We start from the raw sequence: 16,341 nt of genomic DNA, 5'->3' as shown, positions 1-16,341 counted from the left end.
AGAGAAGTATCCTTCTTTCTCCATGACGACCAACCTTAAGATCTTTAAGAAGGACAACTTCAGGGCAGTGGATAAGGGGGCATTTAGGGACTACCACCCCCTTGGGTGGTTGGTTCCAGCTTTCAAGGACCCTGGACTGACCTGAGTGAAGCACTGGGGCAGGTTCCCCACCAGGGACATGAGGCGCGTGGTTTATCTCTGACACTGATGTGTGTGAGGCGCGTGGCCGGCGTGGCCCAGCAAAGCCAGCATCTCAGACTGAAGCACCGTGCGTGCCCTCCTCCTCCTTGCTTTCCCAAATCTGGGTGGCTCGTTGGTGCACAGCAGCTCCTGGGAAAGTACTGTTAAGGGACTTGCTGGCCACCTGGCTTGTTTGGTGATGGAGGCAATGGATGTTTGTGTTCCAGAGTTCATTCCTTGCATGGACAAGCTGTTTGACGAATCCATTCTGATTGGCTCAGGATACACTGCTCGGGAGACTCTCAGGTATGATGGTAAAGCCAGCGCTGCGGCTGGGGATCCGGCACTGTGTCAGGAGCGTCTCCATGAGCGTGGGCTGTGGGCCTTTCCTCTCCTGTTGGATTGAGAATTGCAGGAAGTTTCAGAAACGCCTTGGTTTGCCTTATGTGCCTTGGCTGAATCAGAGTCGCTGTCTTGATTTACACTGTAGGTAGAACTATTTCACTAGTGTTAAGTGTTTTTGTTTTGTAGATAGGAAATGTGTCACATGACCTGTGAGTTTCCAGTTGACAGGCTGTTTGTATTTGAGCAGCAGAGCCCATTCAGGGCAGGGCCCAGCTGTAGGTGGTTCTGCTCAGGTTAACCAGGTGTGACGGTATAAACATGGAGGTGCATTTATGTGCATGAAGGTGACCATCTTTTTCAATTTAGAAAGTAAAGATTTAAGCACTAAGACAAGAGTGGACCCTGTTAATCCTATAGCTGGGAGGAGGTAACGGGGAATCCAAGACCGTGTGCAGTGTGCCCAGACCAGCCGTCCCGCCGCTGGGGTCCTTGGGGGCAGTGGAGGTGGAGGCCTGCAGATCTGGCCAGGAGACGCTGAGATGCGCTAGCGGAGGTCTCTGCCCGCAGGCCCCTCGCCTACAGCACGCTGGCCGACCTTGTGCACCACGTCCGCCAGCACCTGCCCCTCAGCGACCTCTCCCTCGCCGTCCAGCTGTTCGCCAAGAACATCGACGACGAGTCCCTGCCTAGCAGCATCCAGACCATGTCCTGCAAGCTCCTGCTAAACCTGGTGGACTGCATCCGCTCCAAAAGCGAGCAGGAGAGCGGCAATGGGCGGGACGTGCTGATGCGGATGCTGGAGGTGCGGTGCCCTGCACCCCCACCCAACACACGCCTTCACCCCCGCCTGGCGCTGTGTGCTCACCTGAGCGCTTTACCAGCAGTTCACAGGCCACCTGGTTGCCAAGCTGGGGCCTGGGTGTTTAGACTTCCCTGGGTGCAAGGCCCCGCTCCCTCATCAACTAGGCCAGGGTCCTGGGGCGAGATGCTGGACCCTCTCTGCTGGCCTGCTCGTCCCCTGCCCGGGACAGCCATGGGCCACCTCCTAGGACTGTCAGGGCTGAGGGAGGCAACCATGGGCGCGCTCAGCACTCTGCTGGCGGGCAGTCTGGAGCAGTGTTTCCTGCGACGCTGTGTAGCCCAGCGCTCCCTTGTCCATGAACGTTTCTAGGGAGGTGTCCAATGCCGGGGCAAGGGTGGGCTGTGTGGATCATGGGGAGGTCCCAGGGCATCGGGCCGGTCACCCCCCGCTTCTCCCCTGGGGAAGTTCCTCTAGTAACTCGGGAGGGGAAACGGTGATTCCAGCAGGTGGCTTCAGAGAGTGTGTTCTGTCCTCTGGATGGGTGCTGGGCCTGGTGAAGAGAGTGATTTGGGTCTGCCTCCCACTTTGCGTTCCTGACAGGTGTTTGTTCTCAAGTTCCACACCATCGCGCGGTACCAGCTGTCTGCCATCTTTAAGAAGTGCAAGCCTCAGTCTGAGCTCGGGGCCGTGGAGGCGGCCCTGCCCGGGGTGCCCGCAGCCCCAGCAGCCCCAGGCCCAGCCCCTTCCCCAGCCCCCGTCCCCACCCCTGCCCCGCCGCCACCCCCGCCACCCACCCCCGCCACCCCTGTAACCCCGGCCCCCGTGCCGCCCTTTGAGAAGCAAGGCGAGAAGGACAAGGAGGACAAGCAGACGTTCCAGGTCACGGACTGCCGGAGTCTGGTCAAAACCCTGGTCTGCGGCGTCAAGACCATCACGTGGGGCATAACGTCGTGTAAAGCTCCTGGTGGTAATCCCGCTCCTGAGTCGCTTAGACCGTGTTCTTCCCAGGGTGGGTGTTGCTCCCAGTAACTTACTGTGCCCTCTCTCTTCCAGAAGCTCAGTTCATTCCCAACAAGCAGTTACAGCCCAAAGAGACTCAGATTTACATCAAGCTTGTCAAGTACGCAATGCAGGCTTTAGATATCTATCAGGTAAGGCAGCGGCCTCAGGCCAGGTTCCTCCTAGAATTCAGGTGCTAGTGACAGAGGGGTCTCACAAGCCTGTCACCGTTCAGGTGGTCTGCAGTATCGATGTTCCCGGATTGAGTTTGTGCTGTAGCACAGGGTTGCGTTGATAGTGAGAATGCTCACGTTGGTGTATTTTGAGAGGCAGATGGTATAAAGGGAATGCAGTAGAAATGAGATTTAATTTTACTGAATTTTTTGCTGCTAACAAAGGTTTTTGGGTTTGTGGGTTTTTTTGCAAATTTTAGATGAGAATAAAGAATTTAGAAGATGGGGTGGGCAATAGACATTTGATTTCTAATTCTCTTACTTGCGCCCCGCTGGTCTGGTTATGTAATGGAATATGTTCAGAGACTTGGTTTTGATTCCCGTGTGGTTTTCCCCCTGTGCAAGGTTCAGATAGCAGGAAATGGACAGACATACATCCGAGTAGCAAACTGCCAAACCGTGAGGATGAAGGAAGAGAAGGAGGTGCTGGAGCACTTTGCCGGTGTCTTCACAATGATGAACCCGCTGACATTTAAAGAAATCTTTCAAACTACAGTCCCTTATATGGTGGAAAGAATCTCAAAAAATTACGCTCTTCAGGTATGACACTCCTTTCTTACGTTCTTTCAACATGTGTCGAATACTTGGTATTCCTTTTATTTCTAAGTAACGTGCCTAAGGATAGTGATTGTAGAGCAAAATTTATAGAGAACTGTTCATTTCAGTCGCTCAGTTGTGTCCGATTCTTTGAGACTCCATGGACTGCAGCACACGAAGCTTCCCTGGCCCACACCAGCTCCCCGAGCTTGTGCAAACACATGTCCAGTGAATCAGTGATGCCATCCAACCGACTCATCCTCTGTCATCCCCGTCTCCTCCTGCCTTCAGTCTTTCCCGGCATCAGGGTCTTTTCCAATGAGTCAGTTCTTGTCATCAGGTGGTCAAAGTATTGGAGTTCCAGCATCAGTCCTTCAAGGAATATTCAGGGCTGATTTCTTTAGGATTGACTGGTTTGATCTCCTTGCAGTCCAAGGAACTCTCAAGAGTCTTCTCCAACACAGTTCAAAAGCATCAGTTCTTCGGGGCTCATCTTTATGGTCCATAAAGAAAACTGTTAGGCCATAGTAAGAAAAAAAAATGTTTTCAAAAGCTCAGGGTATTTTGGACCAGTTCCTTTCATAGTAGAAGTTAAGTGTGTGTTAGACGTAGGCTCTTGGTACTTGACAGTGAGGATGAAACGACAGATTTGAGTTCTTAAAGTGAACTGTTCCAGCAACACTCAATAAATCGATTTTGATGGTTTTTTTTTTTCTTTTGGTGGATAATTCATGTCTGGGAGTGTCTGATACAGATTTGATTTTGTGATTTTGAAACGTTGATTGCTTTTTCTTGGAGCCGCTTTGTGGACGGGGTGATTTCTGTCACGTGTGTCTCTCGTTCTGACAGATTGTCGCCAATTCCTTTCTGGCAAACCCTACTACCTCTGCTCTGTTTGCTACGATCCTGGTGGAGTACCTCCTGGACCGCCTGCCGGAGATGGGCTCCAACGTCGAGCTCTCCAACCTGTATCTCAAGCTGTTCAAGTTGGTCTTCGGCTCTGTCTCGCTCTTCGCAGCTGAAAATGAACAAATGCTGAAGGTAGAGTCAGGCCCAGCCCGCGCGTTGTGTTGGGGGTTTTTTTTGTTGTCGTTGTTTCTCAGTACTTCATCTTGAGCAGAAACCGGAGTGGCTCTTTATATTTTCAAACACAATAATATTAAATGAATAAATGTGTACAACCAGTTGGAGCCAAGTGTGGAAAACACTGCAGTTTTAAAGCAGAGCTGTTCCTGGTTGCCTGCTGACCCAGGATGAACACGTGAGCAGTCTCACTCGCAGGGCTTGTCAGTAGTCTCGGCACCACTGATTCTTCATTTTTGAAGTCATTTCTTACATGAACCACACAAGTAGGGTAGGAGCACATCATGTTCTTTTAAAAGAAAAAAAATCGGGTGACACCAAAGAATAGAAGAGGAAGGAACATCTGACCTCTCAGAGCCGACGAGAAGCAGTTGGCTGTTGAGCAGCTCCCATCACATCCCCTTCTTTCCCGGGTGCTGTGTCTGTGTTCGTACCTTCTTGCGTTTGGTGCACAGACGCCCTGTTTCAGGCCTGTTTGCTCATTCCCCTCTGAATCAAGGGCTGCAGCCAGCTTGTGTCCCTGTATTAAGGCCGTCCAGGAGGGTGTGTTTGCTGACGCGCTCCTCCATGCGACTGACCCTGTACGTGTCGTGGTGTCTCATCAGTTACTTGACTCCAGCAAATGGCAGAAGCCAGTGCATGCTTATGGCAGCCACTGAAGGCAGCGCGTGGGACAAAAAACCTTATCAAAATTCTCTTCTACTGACCGCAGGATATTTTAGTTTCTAGAATGCTGAGTATTATCAGTTCTGTCTGAAGAGAGATGCTTTCCTGTAGGGAGAAGGTTTGAGAATGTAAAGGAGACCCGTTTTCTGCTGAAGTAAGTGTGACGTAAAGCACCAGTAGTCTGTGCTTGTGTGAGACAGTTTCCTCCACTTCTTCAGTTATGTAGTAATCAGTTACCAACAACCTTGACGTTACTTTTGAGTTAGTATAAAAAGACAAACTTTCAGAAAGATGTAAAATATTTGTGTTCTTTGTTCACATAATTTAACATCTTCAAATAATTCAATTTTTGCCAACCTCGGGGACAACTGTATAAACCAGCAACCAACAAAAAAGAATAAAACCTAACAGACAAGTCTAATGATGAGGCGTCTGAATGTTGTTCGAGAGATGTTCAAAGAATAATTTGATAGAATGCTTTGTCTTGAGACTAATAGGGATGATTTATCTATAAAAGAAATGCCATATACGGTTATAAATGGCTCTGCGGATAGTTTGCAGTTCACTTTAAATGCGCCTGCAGTAAAACTCACATCAAACTTAACCTGTTGCGTGTCAAGACTAGGATTTGAAGTATAAGATAAAAAGCTAACCTGTTTTAAGCTATTCATTAAACTTTTAAGTTAATGCTTTTTTGAAGTAAATAAATACGAACAGATTTTTTGATCAAGTTTTCTAAAACGTTTCGATCTCGAATGTCTTCTGAGGCTCTTCCCAACTTGTCGTGTGTAGTACGTGATTGGTAGTGAAGTTTCCGTGCCTCTGGGTTGCTTTTTGTATTTCCATAGTTATTAGGAGACCGGCTTCTTTCGTCTCGTTTGATTATTTGTTCTTAGAAGGGGGAGGAACTGTTCACAAGAACTGCAGAGCCAACAGGCCCTTCAGGTCCTGCTACAGAGTGTCTGTGCAGCATCGCTCGCCTACGTATTAGTGGTACGATAGGAACCTAGTAAATGCTTCTTTCACAGTCAAACTGGGTGGAAAGCTACTTGTATTTTAAGAGAAATGAATTTGAGTCAAATAAAAGTTGGAAAGGTTCTGTTTGGTTTTTCTTTTTGGAAAATTCATCAAGATGACCTTCCCTTCCTCCCTTTGTGCAGTGAACCCTCCTCCCTTTGGAGCCTGTTAACCTGCTTTTTCTCCGTCCCACAGCCTCACCTGCACAAGATTGTCAACAGCTCGATGGAGCTCGCCCAGACGGCCAAAGAGCCCTACAACTATTTCCTGCTGCTGCGGGCCTTGTTCCGCTCCATTGGGGGCGGGAGCCATGATCTCCTGTATCAGGAATTCCTGCCTCTCCTACCCAACCTCCTGCAAGGTCAGAGCAGTGATCCCGGTCGCTGTTGAGTCTTGTGTGCACGCGTGGGTTTTGGCTAACCTTGTTTGCTGGTGTTCCTCCTCTGTACCCGGTCATGGCGAGGGGACGTGTGTGCGTGTGTGTGTCTGTCCCTGTGTCTTGAGCTTTAAAGGGGTATATCTCCCTGCTCAGAATTGACTGGGAGTGGGAAGGTCTTCGTTGACCCCAGTTAGGACGTTTTTGTAGCATTTGCGAAGCAGTTTTAGAGACTAGTAAGGTCAGGGATCTCTAGACTGAAAGAGAACAAGAAGGCAAAAAAACAAGTGATAAAGCTGATATAAGCCCTGCTGCTGCTGCTGCTAAGTTGCTTCAGTCGTGTCCGACTCTGTGCGACCCCACAGATGGCAGCCCACCAGGCTTCCCCATCCCTGGGATTCTCCAGGCAAGAACGCTGGAGTGGGTTGCCATTTTCTTCTCCAGATATAAACCCTATATGTAATATATAAAAATACGTAAAAATATGTGTTTTTATTTAGTTGCTAAGGTGCATAGACAGGATTCTTTGATTTCTGTGCATTAGGGATGCTGTCAAGGCTTACAGCCGAAGGGCATCTTGAGTCCAATGAATGTTCACAGGTATGAACTGAGTGGACACACTGTCCTCGGAATGTTTTTTGTGTTTGTTTGGAAAGGGTGAGCTCTTCGCAAGGGATTGAATCTTCTTCTGTATTTTCTTTATAAATCCTTCTGAGAGAAGCCATTTATAGCATAATGTGCCCAGAAGGTACCTGGGGGATCCTTGAGCACGTTAAAGGCAGTGTTGGTCGCTCAGTTGTGTCTGACTTTGTGTGACCCCATGGGATGTAGCCCACCAGGCTCTTCTGTCCTTGGGATTCTCCAGGCGAGAATACTGGAGTGGGTTGCCATGCCTTCCTCCACATTGAAGGTAACGTGGCCCTAAGTCCCCCGGCAGGTGCTTAAGGAGGCCCGTAGGCGGGCTGTGTTGTCTGGTTTTGACCCTGACTCCAGGCCTCCCCAGCCTGCGCCCTCTGCTCTGATCGGTCTCACGGCCCCGCCTGCAGGTTTCCCAGCCTCCCTTCTCTGCCCACCTATTTTGTTCAAGCACACCCACTCCTGGGAGCTGGGCCTGGCCCCTCTCCTTGTCTCCCTTCTCCTTTGGGTTCTGAGTCTGGTGCGACTGCTGTGTGTTGCCTTGGCCTGCGGTCCCTCTTTAGACTCAGCTGCCTGGGACGCACCTTGTTTGGGGGGCACTGTTCCCTGCTTTTCTCTTCCCAGCTGTCTCTCAGGTTCTGTGGGCAGGTCCACATCTGACGTTTTTCAGGAGCGGGGCTCAATAAATACTTTGTTACCCTCGTGAAGAGTGTATGGGGCCGTGAGTTTATAAGAAGGAAGCTCCTCTCATTTACAAAATCGAGTGGATTTTTTTTTTTAATTTATTTTAAAGTATAAACATCAGCCGTGGTTTAGTGGAAACCTGAAATGACATGCAAGCTTGTAAGCCTCAGACTTGAGATGAACACATCACGTTGGAGTCTGTTTCTTTCTAGATTGGGCTTATTCACTGGAGAACATGATGTTAAATACCTTGTGTAGCATTAATTCGGAGAAGGCAATGGCACCCCACTCCAGTACTCTTGCCTGGAAAATCCCAGGGACGGAGGAGCCTAGTAGGCTGCAGTCCATGGGGTCGCACAGAGTCGGACACGACTGCAGCGACTTAGCATCAGCAGCAGCATTAATTAGTCCTTAATGTTAGTTCAGTCCACATTAAATAATACTCATCACAACCTAAACTGATTACATGCAGCCTGCTGTTGCCATACGGTAGATGGAAGAGGCCTCGGGTGCAGTTAGAGGATAGGTGCAGCAAACGTAACTCTAAGGCGTAATTCTGTCTTGAGGCGGATGTTTACAGAAAGAGTGGCCTGTTATTCTCCGCGTTACCTGGGTGCACCTGGGCAGTACCGTCCCCCACAGACAGGGCTCAACGTGCTGACGTCCCCACGCAGGGCTCAACATGCTGCAGAGTGGCCTGCACAAGCAGCATATGAAGGACCTGTTCGTGGAGCTGTGTCTCACGGTGCCCGTGCGGCTGAGCTCGCTCCTGCCCTACCTGCCCATGCTCATGGACCCCCTGGTGTCGGCGCTCAACGGCTCTCAGACGTTGGTCAGCCAAGGCCTGCGGACGCTGGAGCTGTGCGTAGACAACCTGCAGCCCGACTTCCTGTACGACCACATCCAGCCGGTGCGCGCCGAGCTCATGCAGGTGAGTGCGCGTCCCTGTGCCGCCGGCAGAGGGCGCCGCGGGCCCCGGGACCCACCTCCTTCCCGGGGACGCCATGCGTTCCGTTTCAGAGGCAAGCTCGCTGCCCTGCACTCGCGCTCTGCTGCGCTACCAATGGAGCCTTCGCCTGGCTGCGTGAGGCTTCTGGCCTACGAAGTGATGTGGAGAAACTCCACGAGTGTCGAGCAGATACTTGTTTTGCAGCATCGCTCCCCTTTCGGAGGGCTCTCACAGTGTCGCGTTCTCATGAGGTTGATGGCTTGGGAAGGCAGGTGTTAACCTGGATCCCGCTGTTTCCAGGGAGATGCACTCTCTTTCTGGAGGTTCCCGAATTACACAGTGCAGAGGTACACCCTTGTTGTAGAGAGAGAGCTGTCTGGCCGCCCCCGGAGGAAACAGAAAAGAAAGGCGGGTTGAACCCGTGTTAGGTCTTGTGGTCATTAGAGCTCTGTGTCGGCTGTGGGGTTGTCCCCTCGTGTTTTGCTAATGGTGACGGTTTGTACTGTGGTTGGTGAATGTTAGAGGTCAGGGCTGACTTGTTGCTTGCTCACCCACCCCTTTAGCAGAGAGTGTTTGGCCCCAGATCGGGGTCTGATTGCCAGCTTCTGTGATGGGCACGCAGTCGCTCCTGAGATGCAGGATCTCTGGACAGTGGACAGGAGACAGTGACCTGCACGCGTGTCTCAGGCTCCATCTAGAAAGGAGAAGATGGCCGAGAGGCTGGGTGGGAGCTGCCAAGGCCATCATTTGGAGGCCTGGCCAGAGGGCAGGACTTTGGTTTTGGAAGGCTGACCGTGGGCCCGACCTGAGCCACTGCGTGGAGAGAGGAGGCAGGGCTGGGCTCGGGGCCTCCTGCCCTTCACTGAGCAGAACAGGCTGAGGGAGAGACCGCTCAGGGCCCCTGCTTGCTTCCTGCCTGCCGGACTGCTGGCAGAGGCCAGCAGTCAGCCCACCGAGTCCCTGTGCGAGGGTGGGAGACTGGACCCCCATTCCCAGGCTGCCTCCTCCCGGGGAGGCGAGCAGATGCCCCTCTCCCGCAGTGCTCAGGCTTCGAGTGGGCCAACAGGAACATAAGAGAAACTGGAATTTTGCGTACAGAAGAGTTCAAAGATTTTATATTGATGATCGCTAGACACTAATACCTGGCCTTGTTACAGAGGATGTGTCAGAAAATAGATTTAAATAGTGAGCTGTGGCCGTTTTCAGGATTTATGAAGATGTCAGTGAAAAATTGGGAAAATCGCAGTTTTTTGAAAGTCAAGGGCCTCTCTGTTCTTTATATTAACCGTAAGTACGAGGTACCCAGTAACTCGTTTCTCTTATAATGCCGGTCCCTTTACAATCCCAGTGTTCCCTCTTCACCATCCTTTCTCATATTAGATTTGAAATGTAGAAGGAAATTTGTGTATCATGTTTATAAGTTATAAAACCTAATAGCAGTAAAAACCTGAGGACACTCCATCTAATCCAGGATTAAGGGCTTTACCGGCAGACGTGTTTTCCTGGCTGCTCCCTCAGCCCGTGTGCGTATCCATCCAAGCAGTGTGTTGTTCCGTTCTCTTGCCTTTGAGCTCTACGCTGTTGACGACTCACTACCATTTGTGCTCCAGGAGCATGGAAGAACATTTACGTGTGTGTTTTCTGTAAAGGCATTCAGTTTCTGGGAAGGACACACACAGGACTAACACGGGTCCTGCAGGCAGAGAGCTGTGTCTGGGGACTGAGGGGAGGGGCGTCTTCGTCGAGTCTCCCCCAGAGTTTTTGAGTGGGGCGTCTTCGCCACGTTTTCCCCAGAGCTTTTGGGGAGGGGCGTCTTCGCCACGTCTTCCCCCAGACCCAGAGCTTTTGAGTGGGGCGTCTTCGCCGCGTCTCCCCCAGAGCTTTTGGGGAGAGGCGTCTTCTCCCAGAGCTTTTGAGTGGGGCGTCTTCGCCGCGTCTCCCCCAGAGCTTTTGAGTGGGGAGTCTTCGCCGAGTCTTCCCCCAGACCCAGAGCTTTTGAGTGGGGCGTCTTTGGCGCATCTTCCCCAGAGCTTTTGGGGAGGGGCGTCTTCCCCAGAGCTTTTGAGTGGGGCGTCTTTGCCGCGTCTTCCCCAGAGCTTTTGAGTGGGGCGTCTTTGCCGCGTCTTCCCCAGAGCTTTTGAGTGGGGTGTCTTCGCCACGTTTTCCCCAGAGCCTTTTGGGGAGGGGCGTCTTCGCCACGTCTTCCCCAGAGCCTTTTGGCCGGGCGTGGGGGGGCGTCTTCGCCGCGTCGTCCACAGAGCTTTTGGGTGGGGCGGGGGCTGTGGGCGCGGGCTCGGAGGCTGACAGGCGCGCGCTGGCTTGCAGGCTCTGTGGCGCACCCTGCGCAACCCCGCGGACAGCATCTCGCACGTGGCCTACCGCGTCCTCGGGAAGTTCGGCGGCAGCAACAGGAAGATGCTCAAGGAGTCCCAGAAGCTGCTCTACGTTGTGACCGAAGTTCAGGGCCCCAGCGTCACCGTGGAGTTTTCTGACTGTAAAGCGTCCCTTCAGCTCCCGATGGAGAAGGTAACTGCGCCCGTCTCTGGGAGCGTCTTAAAAAAGAAACTGCAGGTTCCCCTTTAAGACGTTTAATTTCTGTTCAGAAACATGCAGATAGAACCAGTCCCTTTGGGGCGGGAGTTTCTTAACCCAAAGAGCAACAAGGCTTGCTGGGGCCCAGCTTGGCTGGTGAGGGTTTCCATGACGCCAGGAAGCCAGTGGGGGGCGCTGCCCCCGAGGACCTGCGCCTGGGCAGGGCCATCCTTCCAGAGGGGCGGGGGTGCTGCCCCGCCCGCCTCACCCTTGCCCTTTGTCTGCTCTGATGCCCAGCGGGTGTCTCATCAAGGGTGACGTAGAACCAGGCTGATCGTGTCCCTGTCTCACCGCCCCGCCCGCCCCGCCCCGCCCCAAGCTCCTACTTTACTCCCGGCTCCCTCCAGGGGCGGCTCTGTCAAAACCAGGAGACGGTGCCCAGCGTATTCCATCACTCAGCTGCTTCTGCCTGACCCTTACTGAGATCTGGCCCCCTCACCTCACTGACCCCTCTGGCCCTCCCACACTCAAGGTCGTACTTATTACTGTCCCTGTGGTCGCATCCGACTTTCCCCTTTTTATTATAAAACCCGCCTTCGCTGCCTGCATTGCCGCTTTTGATACCTCATCATTTCAGGCTACTTTACCCAGAGCATTTTGGGGAGGGGTTTTACCGCCCTTTGGCGTGTGTCCAAGTGACGGCCGCTTCAGTGAGCCGCACGCCGGCCGGACACTGAGCTCTCTGCAGGCCTGGGCCTGGCTGTGCCCTGTGGCCAGGACCATTCAGCCCTGCCTGAGCGCGGGCTCACCTCGCCCTGTCCTGTGTATTAGAACTCCGCTGTCCGTGTGGGAAGTAGACACAGCAGGAGTGCCTGTGATTTTTTTTTTTTTGAGCCAGACATTGCTGACCGTTTGTGAGGAAGGGTGCCCTCTGGGTAGCATCTCCCTGGAGCTGTTTCTGGGGTCTTCTCTGTGTCCACCTGTCCCCCACCCAGCCTCTCCCCCCACCTTCTCAAGCACACACATTGTTGCTCCCCTCCCCCAGCCCTGCCCCACAGACATATTGCCCTTTTTAATCTCAGCTCCTCATCGCAATCCTTATCGAAGTGCTTGCCAAATAAACACTAGTTTCCTTGTGAGAAAATACAACTACAATTCTGTCTTTACCTTGAAAATGACCATAGTGACCACTCTGTGAATCCAGCCAGTTCGCACATCTTAGGTAATTTCCTTAAGTTAGGATTCTGTTTGCTTTAGCCCTGTCTGTGTCCGGTTGGCATTAGAATGCAAACTATGACTTTCACTTGACCTCTGCATAGACTGAGCAGAGCAAGAAGATCCCTTTAGAAGTAGTTTTTCCTCCAAGCAGCTAAAGCAGGGAAGAAACCAGATAGTGAAGACAGGCTTCCCTGGTCCTTCCAGGGATCCGATGCTGCTCCTGGGACCCTTCACAGAGGGTGGCACGCGGGGCCCTGGCAGGAGCCGGCAGGGAAGGGCCAGGCCCAGTGCCGCGGGTTTACATGACACGAGTTGCTTTTGGCATACCTTTTGGCATACCGAAGACAGTCCTTTCTTGGGTGGGGAGGGGACGGTGATCGGCTTGGAAGTTATGTTGCTCCTCTAAGATAACACAGTTCCCCCTCCAGTCTCTGCAGAGAGGGGTGAGGTAGGGAGAGGCCAGCCTGCGTCTGGAGCACATGGGCCCCATCCTATCAGCCCCTCCCTGGCTCCTCACACTGCATGTGGAGGAGACTTCAGTACAGATTGAGTGAAGTCGCCCAGTCGTGTCCGACTCTTTGTGACCCCGTGGACTGTAGCCTACCAGGCTCCTCTGTCCATGGGATTCTCCAGGCAAGAAAACTGGAGTGGGTTGCCTTTTCCTTCTCCAGGGGATCTTCCTGAGCCAGGGATTGAACCCTGGTCTCCCGCATTGCAGGCAGATGCTTTAACCTCTGAGCCACCAGGGAAGCCCAGTACAGATTAGGCCTTTGATTTCTAGGTGTGTAAGTACCCTTAACATTAGCACCTGAGCTGTTGAAGACTTGTGTTTTTGTGTGTGATCCTGCCTTCCCTGCCTTCCTGGTCCACCTGCAGGGTAGGATAAGATGTGTGAAGCTGTGTAGGTTTTCTGAAAAAATGAAGTAAACCCTTTTGCAAGAAATTAGTTAAACCTTAGGAAAGTCATCTCAGTTTTGAGCCGAGACGACTCAGGTTCTAGTTTAATCCAGCAAATCTGCCACAGGAGTCCTGAGCTCACTTAATTTCTGAAATTTCCCATCGGCCATTTAAGCACAAAATCAGTAAACCCGGCTTCACATTTCAGTTTGAGCCGCATCCATTGCCTCCTCTGGATGCTTCATTTGGTGAAACCTCCTCGCCTGTCTGCAGAACCACTGCTGTCTGTGCGGGTAGACGTGCATCGAGCTGCTTCTGGGTGCTGCTCGTGCCTCCAGCAAAGGCTTTTCAGAGTCACGATTTCAGCACAAACCCAGTTACCGTGCTTTTTCACCACAGGCCATTGAAACGGCTCTAGACTGCCTGAAGAGCGCCAACACCGAGCCCTACTACCGGAGGCAGGCGTGGGAAGTGATCAAGTGCTTCCTGGTGGCGATGATGAGCCTGGAGGACAACAAGCACGCGCTCTACCAGCTCCTGGCCCACCCCAAGTATGCTCTGCACGGGGAAGGGCGCGGGCCTTGTTTCAGAGCATTAGGGGTGGGGGTGCCTCCCAGATCGCTCAGTGCCGGAAGCGTGTTCCGTCAGTCAGGAAAGGGACACACTGTCTGCCCAGCCCTGCCTCGCTTAGAGGAAATGGAAAGAACTTGGGTGCTGAGGGTTAGTCTCTCCGCCCTTGAATGTGCTGCCGCTCTGTGGCGTCCCTCTGGGTCACTGGCCCGTGCTCACGTTAGGGGACAACACTTTTGGTGTCTCTTGACCCGTTGGCTGAAGACGTGCATTGTGAAACTTGTCACGTTAGATTCCACTTGTTGCTGAAATTAAAGCAGAGAAGTCACTTAGGCCTGTGCAGCTACACATAGGTCCCTTGTGGTAGGATCGTCGGCTCTGGACTCGAGTGTGGTGACGCTGAATTTAATTGTCGCACAGCTTTACAGAAAAGACCATCCCCAACGTCATTATATCACATCGCTACAAAGCACAGGACACCCCAGCCCGGAAGACGTTTGAGCAGGCCTTGACCGGGGCGTTCATGTCCGCAGTCATTAAAGATCTGCGGCCCAGCGCCCTGCCCTTCGTGGCCAGCTTGATCCGCCACTACACGATGGTGGCGGTCGCCCAGCAGTGCGGTGAGTGACCCCAGACGGGCCGGGTTGAGGTCTTCAGGGACATTGTGTTTCACAGAAGCTGGGTTTGGCTGATTGGTTGTGGACTGTTGTTTGCTGGTTGTCCACTCATTCCATTGACACAGAGAGTTGGTGTTTCAGCAGTAGGTGCTGTATTCACTGGAAAATTGTCACCTGGTTTTACGTATAAAATATTAACACGGTGGGTTTAGCGTTTTGGCCCTTTGTTTTCGTTTCGGGGGCCGAGTACTTTTGGACCTCTGCGTGTAGAGCGGTGACTGTGCGGTCCTGCCCCTGCTGGCCCCCTGTCCCCGGTGGTGGTTGCCAGGCCCAGCCCCCATCACCGCTTGCCCCGGTCCCCCGGCTCCTCAGTCTGCTCCTGGACCCTCATCTGTGCCTTTTCCCCTGCCTGGCCGCTCCTCCCCTCTGCTCCAGGCCTTCCCCGGCTCTGGGTGCCGAAGGACCTATTCTGTTAGTGTTTCCAATCCGTTGCAGACTGGTGGTTTTGTACGAGACAGTGAAGATGTCACAGCACCACCCGCTGCTGTTCCTGAACACTCAGCCTCAGTTTTGCAGCTGCTCCCAGACCGGCGCCGGTCGTGGGCATGACCTCTTGAGTAGCACTTTGTGTCCTCGAAACCTCTTACCCTGGGCGACAAGTAGTTTTCTCCCAGCACTGCAGAACGCAGAACTCCCCCCTTTTTAAAGTCTTCCTGTCCGAACAGTCAGCGCCGTGCATTTAACATGGAGCTTGTCTCCCAGTGTTCCCGGCAGACCCGCACGCGTCTCAGTCACTGCCGCCTCGCCTCGGGCCGGTGCCTGCCGGGTGTGAGTTGTTAGTTGCTCCAACCCCTCCTGCGCGGATTGGGTTTCAGAGCTGGGTGCTCTTGCTCTTTCCTCTGTGTGTGTCAGGAATGTCCGGAGCATAACCCATCGTCACTCGCACGTTGTGCCTCGTGGCCTGGTTAATGAGTTTTTTCAACGAAGAGACCTGATTACGGTTCTCCCTTTAAACAAGTCTGTCTTTGAGCTGTGATTGAGAAAATCTGAAAGTTAACACTGTGTAATGGAGTCAGTTACGTTATACCTGCTTAGTTTGTAAATGATTGCGGTTTAACAGAAGTTGGTCAGGTACCAGGGTTGGCTTTTATTAAATTCCTAATCTCCAGGGAAACGGGTAGTTTTGCAGTTGGAGGGACGAGTGTGTCTGTGGCGCTAAGCCCGGCTTTCCCGCCTGCCGCCCGCCTCTCCTCCCAGGCCCCTTCCTGCTCCCTTGCTACCAGGTGGGCAGCCAGCCCAGCACCGCCATGTTCCACAGCGAGGAGAACGGCTCCAAAGGGATGGACCCCCTGGTGCTCATCGACGCCATCGCCATCTGCATGGCGTACGAGGAGAAGGAGCTCTGCAAGATTGGGGAGGTGGCCCTCGCCGTCATCTTTGACGTGGCAAGCATCATCCTGGGCTCAAAGGAGCGGGTGAGCAGTGCGGTCTGGGTGGGGTTGCCTGCCCGCGGGCGGCCGCTCTCCGAGTCTCGGGACCTGGGGGCACACGAGCGGTGCGCGTCTCTTGCAGGCGTGCCAGCTACCCCTCTTCTCCTACATCGTGGAGCGCCTGTGCGCGTGCTGCTATGAGCAGGCCTGGTACGCGAAGCTGGGTGGCGTGGTGTCCATCAAGTTCCTCATGGAGCGCCTGCCCCTCACCTGGGTGCTGCAGAACCAGCAGACCTTCCTCAAAGCGCTGCTCTTCGTCATGATGGACCTGACGGGCGAGGTAGGCGGGGAGGGCGGCCCCGGGCCCGACTGCAAGGGCGCAGGACGGTCGTCTGCCTGGGCAGCAGTGAGTGTCAGGCGGTTCTGCAACTGTGCTCTCCGGGAAGCTTAGATCTCACCGCTAATGCTGTTCCGTCACCGAGTCGTGTCTGACTGTTTGTGACCCCCATGGACTGTGGCAGGCCGGGCCTCTGTGTCCTCGACTGTCTCGTGGAGTCTGCCCAGATTCAC

General features: G+C 53.1%; 1 protein-coding gene across 3 annotated transcripts in view; it reads left to right on the top strand.

The window, feature by feature from the left end:
* TRRAP (transformation/transcription domain associated protein) overlaps window positions 1-16,341 on the top strand; it is a 90,322-nt gene that overhangs the window by 16,857 nt on the left and 57,124 nt on the right. For all 3 annotated transcript variants that reach the window (NM_001192137.4, NM_001434939.1, NM_001434938.1), the window contains 13 exon segments: window positions 408-486; window positions 1,093-1,327; window positions 1,928-2,294; window positions 2,381-2,478; window positions 2,905-3,099; window positions 3,946-4,137; window positions 6,058-6,223; window positions 8,233-8,489; window positions 10,833-11,033; window positions 13,554-13,705; window positions 14,145-14,344; window positions 15,599-15,816; window positions 15,914-16,111. In NM_001192137.4, the coding sequence (NP_001179066.1) occupies window positions 408-486; window positions 1,093-1,327; window positions 1,928-2,294; window positions 2,381-2,478; window positions 2,905-3,099; window positions 3,946-4,137; window positions 6,058-6,223; window positions 8,233-8,489; window positions 10,833-11,033; window positions 13,554-13,705; window positions 14,145-14,344; window positions 15,599-15,816; window positions 15,914-16,111 (2,558 nt within the window).

The sequence above is a fragment of the Bos taurus genome, chromosome 25, assembly GCF_002263795.3.
Source record: "Bos taurus isolate L1 Dominette 01449 registration number 42190680 breed Hereford chromosome 25, ARS-UCD2.0, whole genome shotgun sequence".
In the NCBI taxonomy this organism is placed as follows: Eukaryota; Metazoa; Chordata; class Mammalia; order Artiodactyla; family Bovidae; genus Bos; species Bos taurus.
Note: the sequence above shows the minus strand (reverse complement) of the source record. Positions and strands in the feature narration are given on the sequence as shown.